The sequence below is a fragment of the Oncorhynchus clarkii genome, chromosome 1 (genome assembly GCF_045791955.1).
Source record: "Oncorhynchus clarkii lewisi isolate Uvic-CL-2024 chromosome 1, UVic_Ocla_1.0, whole genome shotgun sequence".
Classification (NCBI taxonomy): Eukaryota; Metazoa; Chordata; class Actinopteri; order Salmoniformes; family Salmonidae; genus Oncorhynchus; species Oncorhynchus clarkii.
The window spans coordinates 34583490-34600821 of NC_092147.1; the positions used below are offsets into that span (position 1 = coordinate 34583490).

A 17332-nucleotide genomic window follows, 5' to 3' on the forward strand; every position below is an offset into this window, starting at 1 on the left:
ATGTATGTGTAACTGATAAATACACACATACATTTAAAAACATTAACATGTAGTGTATGTAAATTGTAGTCTTTTGTCCGTCGGACCTCAGTAAGACTAGCTGTCGCCATTGGTGTCAGCTAATGGGTATCCTAATAAATCAAATCAAGGGAAATATAGTATTCTTTCTAACAAACATATCTGCATATATTTCAAATAGTTGTGTATCCCTGGAAATAATCAGAATTCATGTAAACATTACAATTTTGAAAACAGCTTGTCCTGAAAAAGTAGTCTCTTGGCAAAACTTAACTTACCCCAGATATGGGTAACTTAAGCCACCTACAAATGTTTTATTTTTTTATTTCACCTTTATTTAGGCAGGTAGGAGAGTTGAGAACAAGTTCTCATTTACAACTGCGACCTGGCCAAACAAGTCACACATGGAATAAACAAACATGCAGTCAATAATACAATAGAAAAAGTCTACATACAGTGTGTGTAAATGAGGTAGGATAAGGGAGGTAAAGGCAATAAATAGGCCATAGTGGTGAAATAATTACAATATAGCAATTAAACACTGGAGTGATAGATGTGCAGAAGATGAACGTGCAAGTAGAGATACTGGGGTGCAAAGGAGCAAAATAAAAATAAGAAATAACAGTATGGTGATGAGGTAGTTGGATGGGCTATTTACAGATGTGTACAGGTGCAGTGATCTGTGAGCTGCTCTGACAGCTGGTGCTTAAAGCTAGGAAGGGAGATGAGTCTCCAGCTTCAGTGATTTCTGCAGTTCGTTCCAGTCATTGGCAGCAGAGAACTGGAAAGAAAGGTGGCCAAAGGAGGAATTGGCTTTGGCCAGTGAAATATACCTACTGGAGCACGTGCTATGGGTGGGTGCTGCTATGGTGACCAGTGAGCTGAGATAAGGCGGGGCTTTACCTAGCAAACACTTACAGATGACCTGGAGCCAGTGGGTTTGGCGACGAATATGAAGCGAGAGCCAGCCAACGAGAGCCAGCCAACAAGAGCATACAGGTCTCAGTGGTGGGTAGTATATGGGGCTTTGGTGACAAAACAGATGGCACTGTGATAGACTACACAGAAAACTGGATGCAGAGTGTTGGAGGCTATTTTGTAAATGACATCGCCGAAGTCAACGATCGGTAGGATAGTCAGTTTTACGAGGGTATGTTTGACAACATGAGTGAAGGATGCTATGTTTACGAAATAGGACGCCGATTCTAGATTCAATTTTGGATTGGAGATGCTTAATGTGAGTCTGGAAGGAGAGTTTACAGTCTAACCAGACACCTAGGTATTTGTAGTTGTCCACATATTCTAAGTCAGAACCGTCCAGAGTGGTGATGCTGGAAGGGCGGGCAGGTGTCGGTACTGAATGAAATATTACCACTACCTTTTTAAAACCATGTCTATCTTTATTTACAATTTAACACAATAGCATTTTTTTTCTTTTAATAATTTTAAGCACCTTTTAACACCGGCTTAACACCTAACAAACACTTTGTATCATTTTTTTGTACACTTTAACATATCCCAGCAATAATACCTTGCATTACATGTGAGAAGAAAACACTTCAATTTGCTAAACTTACCCCATGATTGTTGGCTCAACTTACACCAAGGCAAACATTGACTATATTAGCACACACAGCTACAAGGAAGCCGCTTTCATGCTATGTTTAGGACCTCATATTGTAGCTTACGACCCCAACTGATGTATAGAACAATCTTAAAGTATCTACTTTGATTTAAATACAAGCATCATAAAACCTCCAACATCACTTTTTCCATGTGGTGTCTTTCTTCAGACATGTTTTTTTACATGTACCGTTTAGCAGACGCTCTTAACTAGAGCGACTTAAATTGAGTGCATAGATTTGTGTGCTGGTCCCCCATGGGAATCAAAACCACAACCCTTACGTTGCATGCACCATGCTCTACCAACTGAGCCAGACGGGACCATTTGGTCAAAGGATACATTTTGTGTATGGTTTCCTACAAACAAGGGTGGCTCAACTTACCCAACTATTTTTTATGTACTTATCCTTTATTTAACCAGGTAAGTCATTGAGAACGCATTCTCTTTTACAATAACGACCGAAAACATTGATAACAAAAATGTATTCACTTTAACCAATTTTTTACAAAACTTTATAGTTGAACTTTTTTTATATATAAAATACAAGTAGGCCCAATAGTTATACATTTGAATCAATTATCTGCACAGGTATACAAAACATTTAACACAAAATGCGTTAAAAAGTAAATACATCAGAAATATACTGTATATTTAAACTTTTGAGGGGAATTACAGTCTCTTTCATGCAATTTTCATTGACTTCAACAGGTTAATTTGAGGTTGATCACAGCCGAGGCTCCTGGGTCATTTAGCAGAATTCTAGAGAAGGGTTTTAGCCAAACCAGTCACTCTGCACTCTACTGTTCTTTGACATGTTTTTTGTTAGGCTAGTTACTGATAATACATTTTATTTTTCGGTGAGTGATTGATGATCATTTTTCGGAACTGTAAACTTTTGCAACAAACGGAACCAACATGAGACACTTAAACATCGTACTTCATAAGAAGAAAATGTAATGTTGAGGGTTCCAACTCTTTGGTGTTGTGGTTAGAGTGTCCACCCTGAGATTGGAAGGTTGGTAGTTCAGAGTCATACAAAGACTAAAAATGGGACCTGGTGTTAAGGAGATTTAGGGTAATAGACTAGCGTCCTGTCAAGCTGCCTCATGCTACAGAAACAGGAGATAGGCTCCTGTTCCAGCTCGCACATTTCTTACATCAATATGTTTTATTCTGTACAGACTTTCTTTTCACTCTGTCATATCGGTTAGTGTTGTGGAGTAACTAACTACAATGTTGTTGATCCATCCTCAGTTGTCTCCTATCACAGCCATTAAACTCTGTTTTAAAGTCAGCGGTTTCCTTCCTCTCCGTCAACTGAGTTAGGAAGGACGCCTGTATCTTTGTAATGACAGGGCATATTGATACACCATTCAAAGTGTAATTAATAACTTCACCGTGCTCAAAGGACTATTACATGTCTGATTTTATTATTTTGACCCATCTACCAATAGGTGCCCTTCTTTGCGAGGTATTGGAAAACCACACTACTCTTTGTGGTTGAATCTGTTTGAAATTCACTGCTCGACTAAGGGACCTTACAGACTGAAGGACCTTACAGTATGTTTGGGGTACAGAGATGAGGTAGTCATTAAAAAATAATGTTAAACACTATTATTGCAACAAGAGTGAGTCCATTCAACTTATGTGACTTGCTAAAAAAGGTTTTTACTCCTGAAGTTATTTAGGACTGCCATAACAACAGGGTTGAATATTTATTGACTCAAGACATTTCAGCATTTCATTTTTAATTAATTTGTAAAAATGATGAAAAACATAATTCCACTTTGACATTATGGGGTATTATACAACAGGTGGGTCTAATCCTGAATTCTGATTGGTTAAAACCACCAGACAGTGTCTACTCCACAAGTGATCATTAGTTAAATCTATGACCTTAAAATACGTATTTACTCTGTTCCATCTGACAATCTACAGTCTCATCAGCCCAGCCAGGCACTCCAGCTGTCAATGAACGTGTCGGGAGTCGGGACGAGACAGGCAGGCAGCGTTTCTCAGCCAGTCTAAATCATGAATCAGCTGGCATCATTTTTATGGATATATACAATGAAATGTCAATTGACATTTAAAACGAAACAAAGTGCAACTAGTTTGCAGTCTTTCCATCTTCAGTTTGAAGTGATTGTAGCTGTGCTGTTGGTTAGCTCCTCTGAACAACAGTGTCCTAACGAGTGAGCACATTTTCTATGCCAGGTGAAATCACACCTAATTAGATCATTGTTATGGATGTATCCAAATAAATGTCACTAGAAAACAACTTAACAAATGCAAATGCAGCTACTTTGATGTTATTCTGACTAAGTTAGCCGTGGTTGGCTAACTAGCAAGCAAGGGATAAGAACGTTGCCAGCCAATATGGCAATGGAATATTTAGAACAAACGACTGGGTCGCATCCATAGATACAGAACAAAAAGAACAACTGGGTCGCGTATCTGGCAACCGAACTAATAGAACGAACGACCAGCCGGCTTGGATAGCAACCTTAGATGTGTGGATATATTGACACGGTTTGTCTCGGACCTAACAACCCCCATGCCAATTTATCCTCCAAACACCAGCTTCGCAGGCATTATTACTTACATAGAATGCACTTCAGAACGTTACCTACTGCTTGCATATCAATATCAGACTTGGATAAATGTACATTTGCGATCTCCCGCTATCTGCAAGCTTAGCCAATGAAATTACACCTTATTGGCATCTGACTTGAACCAACCCATTAAAATACCTAAACATTAAATACACATTTCTGCAGTGGCAAGTGGAAACATAACTAACCTTGTTACACATCGTTAAAGCTCATAAATGTTTCCCAAAATCATTGTTAACATTGCACTTGCAAACGCTCTAAATCTAACGCCTCAGACCACGTAGATCGTTAGATGCTTTTTTTGCCCTCCCGCATCACTTTGTACACAGAAGATCTCCACCAAACAGAATCACATGGTTTATCCATCTCTGTGACCACTTCAGAACAATGTTGCCTACGAATACAAAGTTGCCAATGTCTTTGCAATTGACACAAACAAGTGATGTATAAAAACATGTGTCAAATGAAAACCAAGATGACTGCATTAAAATATAAACAGTAGGCTATAGGCCCATTTCAATCATATTGAATTTCTTATTCAATCAATTGAGTTGTATTTTGCTACTTGTCGGCTTCTGCCTATACCACGTCTCAATATACAGTGCATTCGGAAAGTATTCAGACTCCTTCCCTTTTACCACATTTTGTTACTTTAAAGCCTTATTCTAAAATGGATTCAATTAAAACAGAAATAACTTAATTGCAAAAATATTCAGACCCTTTGCTATGAGATTCGAAATTGAGCTCAGGAGCAACCTGTTTCCATTGATCATCCTTCAAATGTTTCTACAATTTGATTGGAGTCCACCTGTGATAAATTCAATTGATTGGACATGATTTGGAAAGGCACACACCTGTCTATATAAGGTCCCACAGTTGACATTGCATGTCAGAGCAAAAACCAAGCCATGAGGTCGAAGGAATTGTCCGTAGAGCTCCGAGACAGGATTGTGTCAAGGCACAGATCTGTGGAAGGGTACCAAAAAAATTATGGAGCATTGAAGGTCCCCAAGAACACAGTGGCCTCCATCATTCTTAAATGGAAGAAGTTTGGAACCACCAAGACTTTTCCTAGAGCTGGCCACCCAGACCCTTAATTACTCACCAGCCTAAAGCAGCCCCAATTAGTCCTGTCCGTAGGACCTGTCGAGACCTGGTACGTCCAGCAGAGGGAGCCACTGCCACGTGATCCATCTGTCACCACGCCTCGACGAGTCTCCCCCTGGTGGCTTGTCTGCGGTACGCCACACCTAATACATGTAATATTCAAACAACTTTAAATAAAAACACACCGCTCCATAATAATGAGGACAACGTCCCGGACAGAGGGTCCTCAATTGAAGACAGTGTGGCAGTCTTAAAAAAATAAAGTTAAATGTAAGTATGCGTAAATAGGCAATAAAGCAGCGAAGTCGAAGATTTCATAGTTCCCAGTTGTTTTGAACACGGCATTAGTGTCAGCAGAAGGAGGGAGGGAGAGAAGAGGTTCCCGCTCTCTCCTTCCTTTCCTCCAGTGAGACTGACCAGAGTTTTCTACCCGATTAGGAAACTGAAGTCACACCGCATTTGCCTCATGCACAAATTCATGTTATTCCAAAGTCCAGAGAAAGTGACAAGCTGCTAATAATAATAAAAATGCAGGGCCATTGATACTTTGCTACTTTTTCATTGCAGCAGCAGCGCGGGATAAGTGTGCAGGGCTCCTACCGCCATCAGTGCAACACAACAAAGAAGAAAGCTTTTACCACAGCATTCATCGTTGGGTTTTCTACACAAATGTTTGGTGATTGACTAGGAATGCCTTGAAGATCGCCCAGTTGGTGACCACTACAATAGAGTGACAAAATATTATAATGTTCAAAAGTGGTCAGTCATATCATTCCTACAAACAGTGTTAGAAATGGGTGTAATCTGCAACTCTCGTCCTCTTCTCTGCAATTTAGTGTGAGTTTGAGTGAGTGACAGAGAGAATTGGGAGGCACATGACTCACCAAGAGAGGAGTCTTGAATCAGGACAAGGGTTTTGCACCTGGAAAAAAGGGGAAGGTAAAATAGGATTTAATTTTCTTTACAATCTAATATTATTACAATCAGTGTTATTTCATTTGGATCTACTTACTTACACCACTCTTAGAAAAAAGGGTTCCTGTCAGCCCAGGGATTTGAACTTGCAACCTTTCGTTTACTAGTCCAATGCTCTAACGACTAGGCTACTCTGCCACCCCATATATACAAAATACAACGACTTCTGATGAATCAAGATCTTACATGCTGGTAGCCTAGAACAAATGTTATAAGTGAATGTGCACTTTTCAGTTGGGTGGACTGCAAACTACAGAAAACACTGGCATAGCCTGTAGTAAAAGTAAAAGCATTTATAGCATCAGAGATTCTCTAAATTGGGGACCATCTCTGATACCTACAGGACCACAGAGATGTCACAAATTTGTGCTTTAAATGACTTTGTACATTTGATGACTTGGGAGTTGAAATATCACATTTCTTAGATTTTTTTCAAATTGGTATTTCATCACCTGCCAAATAAACACCTCAAATGGCCCTGCTCCTGAACATTTTTAATCTGCCCGGATAAGCTGATGTGTACTCGGCCTGACTACCATTAACCGGAGCTCAGAGTAATATGATTCTGCTGGATTTGGGAATAGCTCGCATGAAGCCACCCGCCCCCGGGTCTCAAACAGAATAAGCCCGAGCCCAGTGTGTTGACTGGGTACAGTTTGCCCAGTGTGCTGAGCTCATGCATACCCTGCTGAAAACTAACACGTTTGTTTATGGCTCACAAACACTATGCATGTTTATATAAATTGGTTTCTATTACTGGAGTAGCATTTAGATACCTGGGCCAGAGTTTAATCAGATTTCAACCAAAAACAAGATATCAACCAAAATGAGATGACTTCTTCACGACATCAAAAATACAGGATTTTAATGGAGAAAGCTGACAAAAGAGCAACGCTCCCTTTATTTTGATCCTGTCAGTATCGACACGTTCCAACTACGCACTTTGCGACCGCTCTCTCTGCGTGGTATTTTGGGAAGCGCATGTTACACATTAGGCAGTTGTAGGAAAGATGCATCATTAAAAAAAACTTGGTAAACCTAAGTTCCATCTCTAAAGGGAAGGCCCTGACATACACCTGTAGGCCAGGTGTGTCAAACTCATTCCATGGAGGGCTTAGTGTCTGCTGGTGTTTGGTTTCTCCTTTCAATTAAGACCTAGATAACCAGGTGAGGGGAGTTTCTTACTAATTAGTGACCTTAAGTTCTCAATCAAGTACAATGGAGGAGCGGAACCCCACAGACATTGGGCCCTCCGTGGAATGAGTTTGAAGACAATCCATGAAGTCAGCTTTGACAAACACACACACACCCACCAGCAAAAGGTTTCAAGATGAATAATATTGCTGTCAATGAGTGGTGAAAGAAAACAGGCATCACATTTCCATTGTATATTAAACAAAATTATGTTACAGTACATTCCAGCATTATTGGTTTGTAGTTTGTTCAATGCAGTAAAAGTGTTTGATACATGACTTTAGACTCAGAGTTCACTGTGGATATGTACAGTCTGAGACGCTGTGGATTGTAAATCAATATTCACTATCAGTGGAGATTGTAGCATGTAAATCATGGTGGGGTAAACACATTTTTTGGTGGGGGGGATGCATGCCACCAAAGCCCCTACACAACACTAAACAATACATTCATTGCACGATAACGGTGACAAACGGTACCAACAAACTGTCCCAACACCTTACCACTGCTACACCTGGCTATCAGCGGAGCCTTGTCTGGCAGTGAAACAGTTCATTGAGCCTCATTTACTGCCTTTTAAAAACCATAACTAATATGTCTGACTTGCTTAAACAGATGTGGTATCTACTGACAATTGAGATGTACAAACTATGGCATCAAGTGGATAAGAAGCAATCCGTAATTTTGATTAAGATATTAATGACTTGCCTAGTTGAATAAAAGGTTAAATTACAACAAAATTAGCGAGCTAGGACGTAGTCAATATAACTATTTGTTTAGCACTTTTGAAATGTACAGCGACAGAATTCTGAACATGAGCCGTTCTTACAGTGTTCTCCCTGTACACCAAATCAGAACCGTAGGGGAAAAAAACTGGGCATATGAGCAGACAATGAAAGCTCTTACAATATTCAATGATGACATTTCTCTAAAACAGGTTATAGGCGATATGTGCACCACCAAGTCAAAACAGGAGGTGAATTTAAGAGGGGAAATTGACCAAATGATTAGGGTGAGGCACACGGGCTACTAACGGGTTACTACACAACATACACTTAGTATTGCTTTCTTAGCTACAGTATACATATCTCCCTGGTATACAACATAGTTTATGCAGCAGCATACAATACATTTTTGCACTCACCTTGTTGTGCTGTGCTCACTTAAACATGGTGGTGCGGCCGTCCTTCGTGGGCAAATTTTGTCATCAAAATCTGACTCTCTCTGGATTTATGGTGCTTTCAAGACAACTGGGAACGCGGAAAAAAAACAGGGTTGAATCATGATGACATCAGTGATCTTCAGGTCGTAGCTCTAGAAAGAGGCCCGAGTTACCGACCTACAATTCCAAGTTTGATGACCTTACATAACTTATTTCCCCAGTCTTGAACTCACTGAAGTCAGATTTCCCAGTTCCGAGTTAACAGGTGTTTTGAGCGCGGCAGAAATCATGCTGGATTGACAGCATGTTGAATGTTAATCCTTTTAAGCTTGGAAAAGAGACCCTTAAACCCAGACTTGGGACCACACAGCCTCCCCACTGAATAGCAGGCTAGGGATTGCTTTGCACTGCTTGCAGTTAGCCACTGATTCATTCTAAACCACTCATTGTGGAATTTGCGATTTCCAACTTGTGTAATGTTTATGCCCAATGAGCACCAATACATCTATAATTTCTCTTGATATGACAAGGATTAAAAAGTATTTGCCAGTAGATTGTCAACTTGATTCATGACTCCTAAGATTTTGAAAGTATGATGTTGACCTGTCCAATTAAAGCTACTGTAGATATAACGTGATTTGACACCATTTTGTCTGTGGCCAATGATCTTGAGCCTTCTTGGATGGGCACTTCTAATGTAACTATGGCAGCACCCAAGGGGCTTAAATTTTCGAGCTCTCCTTGTAGATTTTGCGGTGACGTAGTGTCCCCGTGAGTGACAGAACCCTGAGCCAATCACAGTGCAACTAGAAAACATTACCAACCCCTACGCTCTGTATTTTCCCCTGGCTGCCCCACCTTCACAGCACTGAGCTAGACTGAAACACCTGCATTTTGGAGCTGCCTTACTCAAGAAAGCAAAAGAGAGACCATGTTTGTATGCGGTTTTATTAAATTTACTATTTATTTATTTTTTTACAAACTGATATGACACGTATCAATGACAAAATAACATGCAAAACAGGCAATCCCCCCTAAAACAGGTGGGGCTCAAAACAGGTGGGGCTCAAAACAGGTGGGGCTCTGCCACACCTACCCTGAATGACAGGTCGCCACTGTTCACTATTACTAACGTAATCAGACTAAGAGGCCTTCGAGGCCCCAAGATAATATATAAAATACATTGAAATTATAATAGTGTAATATCTCCCATAACCATCTTTACACGAGTCCTCCTCTACTTAAAAACACATTACTCATCCCACTCCTTCCAGGGCAACAATCATTTTGAAAATAAGAAATAAAAATGTTCTCAAAGAGCATCTTGCAAAGTGAATTCACAATCCATGTGTTCACATAGAGTACCAATGTATGAGTCATAATACCCATTAAATCCAGCGGTCAAACAAAAAGGTGGTTCCAAACGGTATCTAAACATCACGCCGGGGTGAGCCTACACGAAACACAGCCCTTATTTTAATTGTTTTTAAAATTCCCTATGGGAAAAATGAATGGTGGAAAACCAATTGGAACCATTTATCTGATTGACCTTTAGATTATATAGGTATTATGACACCACCGTGGGGCTCTGTTAAGTATGTAAGTAGGATCCATGAGTAAAAAATAAATAAAAAAACATTTGGTTCAGAACCCCAAAAATCTCAATTTTCCTAGTGTTTCATCCAAAGTGGTTCATCCATCTGTCCATTGCCTGATCTTCAACTCACACTTTGTACTTCACCTTTGCTTTCTCGTTCAGTATACAGATGTGCTGCACAGAGCAAAAACACAATGGTAACAAGTGTGTGTGCGCACGCACGTGTGAAAGAATACACCAATGACAGATTTGATTTAACAGATCTTATATTTAGGTCCTTCACTAACACTCAACAAGCTGAATCTTGGATAGAGAATATGATCAAATATCAGGATCATGTCTAACCCAGACCACTTACACCGAGATCTCTGAAGTACTCGTTGTAGTCCAGGGCATATCCCACCAGGAACCAATCAGGCACCTCAAACCCCATGTCTGGGAAATACAGAGAGATGGAAACAAAACAGACAGAAATCACTCTACAAATACATGCAAAAAAGCTATGTGCAACACGTATTAACATATTGATATGAGTCTAGTTCCTGGCATGCTGAATGTCAAGAAATCTGTGTCATGACTTTATGGGATGTGTTTTAGTGTACATTTCTCCTTTATAGCTATATGCATTAGTATTACATAACAACATACATAAAGTATGTTTCTCTTTTCTCTCTCTGGAGGCTAGATGGCTGACTCCTGTTGTCTGTGACTGGGGTTGACCCTTTAGCTGCCAGGGACATAGAGCAAGTCTAAGGTAAACAGCTTTTCCTGCAGCACCATCTTTAAAAGCTTAGCCAAGTCCGACTTAAAAGCATTGCATAATCACTAACCGTGTGTGTAGCATCCTAGTACTAGAGTACCATGTTCAATTACACATTTAAAGTAGATTTTCAGATAAGCATATTAATCTCATGTAGAAAATATAACTACATTATGTGTGGTCATCCTGCCTAAGGCTGAGGCTCTTTCTAGTACATCAGTGGGCACGCGCACACACACACACACACAACCCCCAACAACTGCACCGTGGACATCGATTAAGGCAGCCCCCTGCATCTCTCTGATTCAGAGGGCTTGGGTTAAATGCGGAAGACATTTTGGTGGAATGCATTCACTTGTACAACTGACTAGGTATCCCCTTTCCCCAACACACACACAGCAAAACTCACAGTCTGGTCTGTATCCTGAACTCCTTGGTGTTCTCTTAACTAGAAGGCTGAAATGACAAAGCATGCAACCAGAGAAATTAATAGGATATCTAGGCAAACCATGCTCTTAATGGCATGGGATGTTCTCAATGACATGGTCTACACAGCAAAAAATACAATCCACTCAATAATATACTGTACTACAGTGCACTCAAGAACATTACCATTTACAACCTAAACTAGAGTCAAATAGTCCCTTCGATAGCAGAGAGTTATCCTGTCCTGCCACACATCAGTTAACAGTGCATAGATGAACTCTTAAGCTGTTCCAGTCACATAACATCTCTAAATCAGTGCTTAAGGGGAAGAGAGAGCATTAGGGTAGACAGAGTGCCGTCATTCACAGTGCTGTCTGGATTGGAAAAGTGACTGACATCCTGAGCTGCAACACTTCTGTCTAAATCAGGGCAACACAGTACTTGTAGAGAATGTTCAGCAGGCATGATATGGGAGGAAAGAGAGTACTGTATACAATGGTTCTCACCTGACCACTTTGACCATCTTTGGATTGCATTCACTCAGCAGTGATAGCAGTGTCTCCATAGTCCTCCCAGTCTCCACAATGTCCTAAACCAATCAGCAGGACAGATACCGTTGGATAAGGGGTTTCAATTCAAGGCGTGCAAAGCAGTCCTACAACAATTCAAGGCAAGCAATAAAATATTTATGTGGACAGCCATAGCGATGGTACACCCAAGAGTGAATGTGATTTGTGCCCTGGTCATATTGCTACGGTTGATGTGAGAGCTAGCATGCTCCACATTTATTTACAGCAGTTTTAACATTTAGAGAGATGTAATATTCAGATGAAGTGCTAGAAAGACAGAGGGAAATTGTCTTACCTCAACTATCAAAACATTCTGAAAAGGAAATGAGGAAACAATTCAATACACAAATATACTGTTGATGAATATGTACATAATCAGAACATTTGAATTATTGTTTTTTTTAAATACGGAGCCTGTAAAAGGGTTACAATTTCACTCCTAAGATGTAAGATATTTGATCAGTGGTTATGGAAAGCAATCAAATCTCACCTTCCCCGTTAGAGTAGAGAGCTCATCCCCTCCAATAACTTTGACACTGTTTGTAGACTGGTCATTCTGGGGACAATACACACCAGTAAAACTACACCTCACCCAGGATGAGGGTGATGGTCTAAATCTGTCATAACGTGATCTAGTGATCTAAATATACCTCAGAACAGTGTTGGCAAATGGCAGTGTTATCTGCTCATGCATCAATAGCAGATCCGAGTTGTGCAGATCCGATTGTGCTTTAGCCAACCCGTGTCGTGTTTGTTGGCATGAGAACAGATAACAAAGGAGTTGGCTAAACGCACAAACTGATCTAAGAACAGGCTAGACAACATAATTCTCCAGCAACAATACCCAGAATAAGCATGTAACCCAGCATTTACTGTACATAAAGATTGCCATCGACTGTATTTAACTGATTTGGAAGCTATTGAAGGAGGAAGATGAATGTGGAATGGTTCACTCACGCAATAGCTCTTTAGTCTAATGAAATCCACAGTCAACGGGACAGACTTATCGCAGTTCTGATTTAGGGCCTTGATGTAGTCCAGCAGGTCGGAGAAGAATTTATAACCTCCTTTGAGAACACACAGTGCTACTATATGGTGTCCCCCCATGTCCCGGACTATATCACGAGCCAGGCGCTCAGTCCTAGAGAGAGACAGAGGGGACAGAGAGAAAAGGCATGGAGTTAGAGAAGGAGAGAGGAAGATACAATAGCACGTGACCTGTAATTTCTGTGAAGGCTCATCAATCTTTAGTTGGTTTGTGATCTAGTCAGTCAAAACAATAATGGTTTGTGGTTAGTCTGACCAGGTGGACACCTGATGAAAAGTTGCTTCCTAGGTCAAACCAAATGTTCTGTTTGGAGTCCTACAGTATTCAGAACACGGTTTAACATGGCATTCTACAACCGGTTAGTCCGATTACTCAGGTCTCATTCGTAATGTCTGCAATGCAAATTGATGGTGGCTGTTACATCACTGCTGGCCTGAATGCCTTACAGTGATTTGTCTAACAAATATGTTGGTGAGCTGTTTCACACAATATACCTTTGCAACCATGGGTCAATTAAAAAAAAACAATGAAGGCACTGAATGGGGGGGGATTCTTTTTGTCTTTCTTTGAAATTCAGTTTGTTAGTGTCCCAACTTGATTTACTAGTTGTTGTTTTAAAAAAAAATAATTTTAGATCAACTAAATAATATAAAAATGAAATAAATGTTTTTAAGTTTTAGTGTTAGTGTTAGTGTTGGGGACAGAAAGTAGCCTCCTATGGGTGGGAGGCTAGGAGCTATTTATGTGTTGTAGGTTTTAATTCTGTTAGCAAGTGACAACAGAGAGGAAAAAGGCGAAGCGAGAGGGTCGACACCAACCCTAAATCTGTCTGCGTGAAAATTAGCATTAACTAGTAGAAGTGGGGAATTGATGTATGGAGGTCAATGAGAGTGTCGAGTTTGGCCCCCCAAAAATTGTATTAGTAATTTGCTACGTTATGCTTATTTGATGATCGAATAGAAGTTTCGTAATGGTTAGGTTTTTACGAATGCACTGATAAGGGGACACACGTGGCATTTCCACAACTTTGAAAATTAGACTATTGGAGTTGTGCCTGTTGTTCACACAAGTATCTGCCCTCTCATCAGCTAGAATGATCCCACCTGATCTTTCCTCCTCCCGCCTGCATTCCATCTTTGTGGACCTGTATTTCCATTGTTAGAGCAGTCACTCGACTAGCTTGTCAATATAATAGATCATCTTTGGTGATAGCTAGTAGTCTCGAAAATCCCAGACTTCGAGAAACAGCACTTGGTCTAGCTGGGGAAGATGTCGGATTCTCTTGGACATTTCGTGAAAAAAAATGTTCCCGGGGAGGGGCCTCAGACAAATCTCTCAACAAATATGAGTTTCTGTAGCCTGTAGCCAGACATAACCTGGCTTGGAGGTAGATGATGCAAACTAGCCACTTGCAAAATGCACTCATTAAAATAACCTCCATCTCGCTAGCTAGTTATTACTTTGTGTCCGGCGGGGTTGTTTATGCAACAAGCAGACAAGGTGGTGACGTCACCGGATGTGACGGGCTTCCCTGTTCCGACTCCTCCGCTCTATCCCAACTGACGCAGGTACTTGTACAGACTTGTTTGATGGAACATTGTGGAAGGCAACCCATCTGTCTAGCGAGACCAGATGGCTAGTGATGCACAAGCTAAAAAACTAGCTAGGCCTATTTGAAACGTCGCCATCTCCTGGCAGCATTTACCTGCCAGATTCAGAAGTTTGAATACCCTATTAGAGGAAAGAAATCTTGAAAATCCCATTAGATTTTTGCCCAAAGATTAGAAGAGAAAAAAACTAAAACTGAACACAATTTGTTTTTTTATTTTAGCTCCTTTTAGAGTCAAAGTTGTAGTATAGTTTTTCAAACAGATTGAAATAAAATTATTAGGCAGTTTACTAAATTGTTTTTTCATGATTAGCTTTTGTTTCATTTTTTTGTTTACTAGAATAACCTTGACGCAGCATTGTGCCCTGGGACTTGATGATGATGCTACAGTACAGTAGCCTACCCAGGTTCCAAGAGTGCCAGTCCAGTGGTGATGGTTTGACTTACCTGTCCATGATCAGTCCATGAGGGATGATGACCCGGTCTAAATCCTCCTCATAGTGTTTGGGGACACAGAAGAGGTCCAACTCATACCCCTTCTCATCATCAGGTATCTGACGGAGCAAAGCGACCTTGGGTTCTATCTGTGCAAAGCATACTTCTGAGATATTGAGCATCAAAGTTCTCACATCCCAGATGCCGGAACTGGTTTGTAGTGAATTCTTCTTTCATAAAGGCCTCGCCTTAAAAGGTACCTAAATTGCAGAGTACCGAAATCCTGAGACATTTGTAAATCCATTTTTTTAGGGGGGTGCAATCACAGATATAACCTTATAGTTCTGAAATGTCAATCCGGGTTTAGTAATAAGGTTCTGACACTTCTGGATTAGACATTCAGTAAAGAAAACTGTAGCTTTTTGAATAGATAAAAATGTCAGAATAACTATTTGACCAAGATAGTCAGAACACATCAAATACATAAAAAAATATATTATGATCATCCGACGAATTACTATCAACACTGAACGATGTGGCAACATATACTTTAAGATTTCTGACATTGTTGTGGTTTGTTTGGGTGCCATTATTGCTGGCTAGACAAGTCTACAACACAGGTCAAATTCATGTTGCATGGCCCGATCATTTTAAACCTTTCCATCCATCCAAAGAGAAGTCTCCACCCACCTGAGGTACCCGGCCAAGAAAAACAAACTCCGCCATTCTTAGAGACATGGCAAAGACATTTTCTGATTGGTCCGACTTTTTGTTCAGGCTTGTAATTGGATTGCAGCTAGAACCTTAAACAGCCAATTTGAAATGGGTTTATGCAGAACTTCCTAGTTCAATGTTTCATTTAAAATAACATTTTTTTAAAAATCATATCAAATACATATGAAGAACCATCTAAAGATAAATTATTTGACACTGAAGCACATACGCACGCACACACACACGTCATCCTTGCAACATTTAAGCTTGCTTTCAACCACCTGTTTCTGGGTGAGCGAGATAGAGGGTGCGATCCGCTTTCAGGACTTCATACTAGGCCTGACAGGCTGCGTGAAGACAAGGTAGCTAACAAATGTCAGATATGTATTCACACCGTCCTGTCCCGCAATCCTGATGTTATGAAACCACACTGACACATAAATCAGAAACGTCCATTCTGCAGAATATCATTCTGTCGAGACAAGACGAGGAATCTGTCTGACTGACATTGCAAATAGAACATAGGGTACACTTTACCTGGTGATAGGTGGCCATGTTACCGCTCGTGCTGGTTCACGCCTCACTAGGGTGATATTTGAGGAGCCTTGCCTGGATACATAGTGAAGAATGTTATTTAGTGTAATGGGTGGTGCGTCTGTCGTATGTGCCCTGTCAGCCGACTACCTACTTTACCGTGGGCGAGGACATGCGATGCTCTCCCTCCCCCGGGATTTTAAACCTTCACGTCACAATCCATTTTACCATAGCCAGCCTTTTACCGTCCAATAATCTGATTTACCGGACGCAACCTGCACATTGTAGAATACCGCCGTATTCATTGCTGGTACGAATTAGTCGAATTGGCTGAAAATAATTGTAGCCTAGTGCATTTTTTTTGTCATAAACCACCGTCCGTTATATCGTATGTTACAATATAAATTAACACGTCCAAATCTATGCCTATAGCTGCACCATTGAAGGATTATCATACATTTGGGAGGCTTGCTGTCAGTGACATGCTGCGCAATGATGATCTGTATACAGCTTCCATTACTATTTAGTTCATTGTCTGAAAGCTTGTCCTCAATTAACCCAGTATAGGTTCTATCAATAGTTCATCTACAATTAATCCTAATGGAAAAATAAACTTCAAACCACTCTTTTCACTTGGTATAGCCTGTGTTTTGTTAGATGGACTGCCTATTATGAATCGATCACCAGACTTGAATGTATGGCCGTGTTAGAATCAAAACCATAATGTATATCGGTAAACTTTGACAGACAAATAAGTTATTTATGATGCAAGGTTGCCTGCACTGTCGGCTGCAATGTAAAACAAGCCCTATGTCTTCCACACAAATGCCTGGCAAGACTGCAGGGGAGACAGCTTATCATCACAATTCTCCTCCCTGTGTTTCTATGACATTACATATTATACAGTACAAAACACATCCAAGGGACAAAAAAAAATACATTTGCCAA

General features: G+C 40.4%; 1 protein-coding gene across 1 annotated transcript; it reads right to left on the reverse strand.

Moving 5' to 3' along the window:
- Nucleotides 1-9624: 9624 nt before the first annotated feature.
- Nucleotides 9625-16580, reverse strand: LOC139416105 (hypoxanthine-guanine phosphoribosyltransferase-like). The gene is made up of 10 exons (XM_071164401.1): nucleotides 16544-16580; nucleotides 16388-16459; nucleotides 15149-15255; nucleotides 13002-13185; nucleotides 12535-12600; nucleotides 12340-12357; nucleotides 11982-12064; nucleotides 11459-11505; nucleotides 10648-10724; nucleotides 9625-10463 (listed from the first exon to the last, which is right to left on the reverse strand). The coding sequence occupies exons 2-10, from the start codon at nucleotides 16403-16405 to the stop codon at nucleotides 10416-10418; spliced, it is 648 nt and encodes a 215-aa protein (XP_071020502.1). The 5' UTR covers nucleotides 16406-16459; nucleotides 16544-16580; the 3' UTR covers nucleotides 9625-10415.
- Nucleotides 16581-17332: the final 752 nt, after the last annotated feature.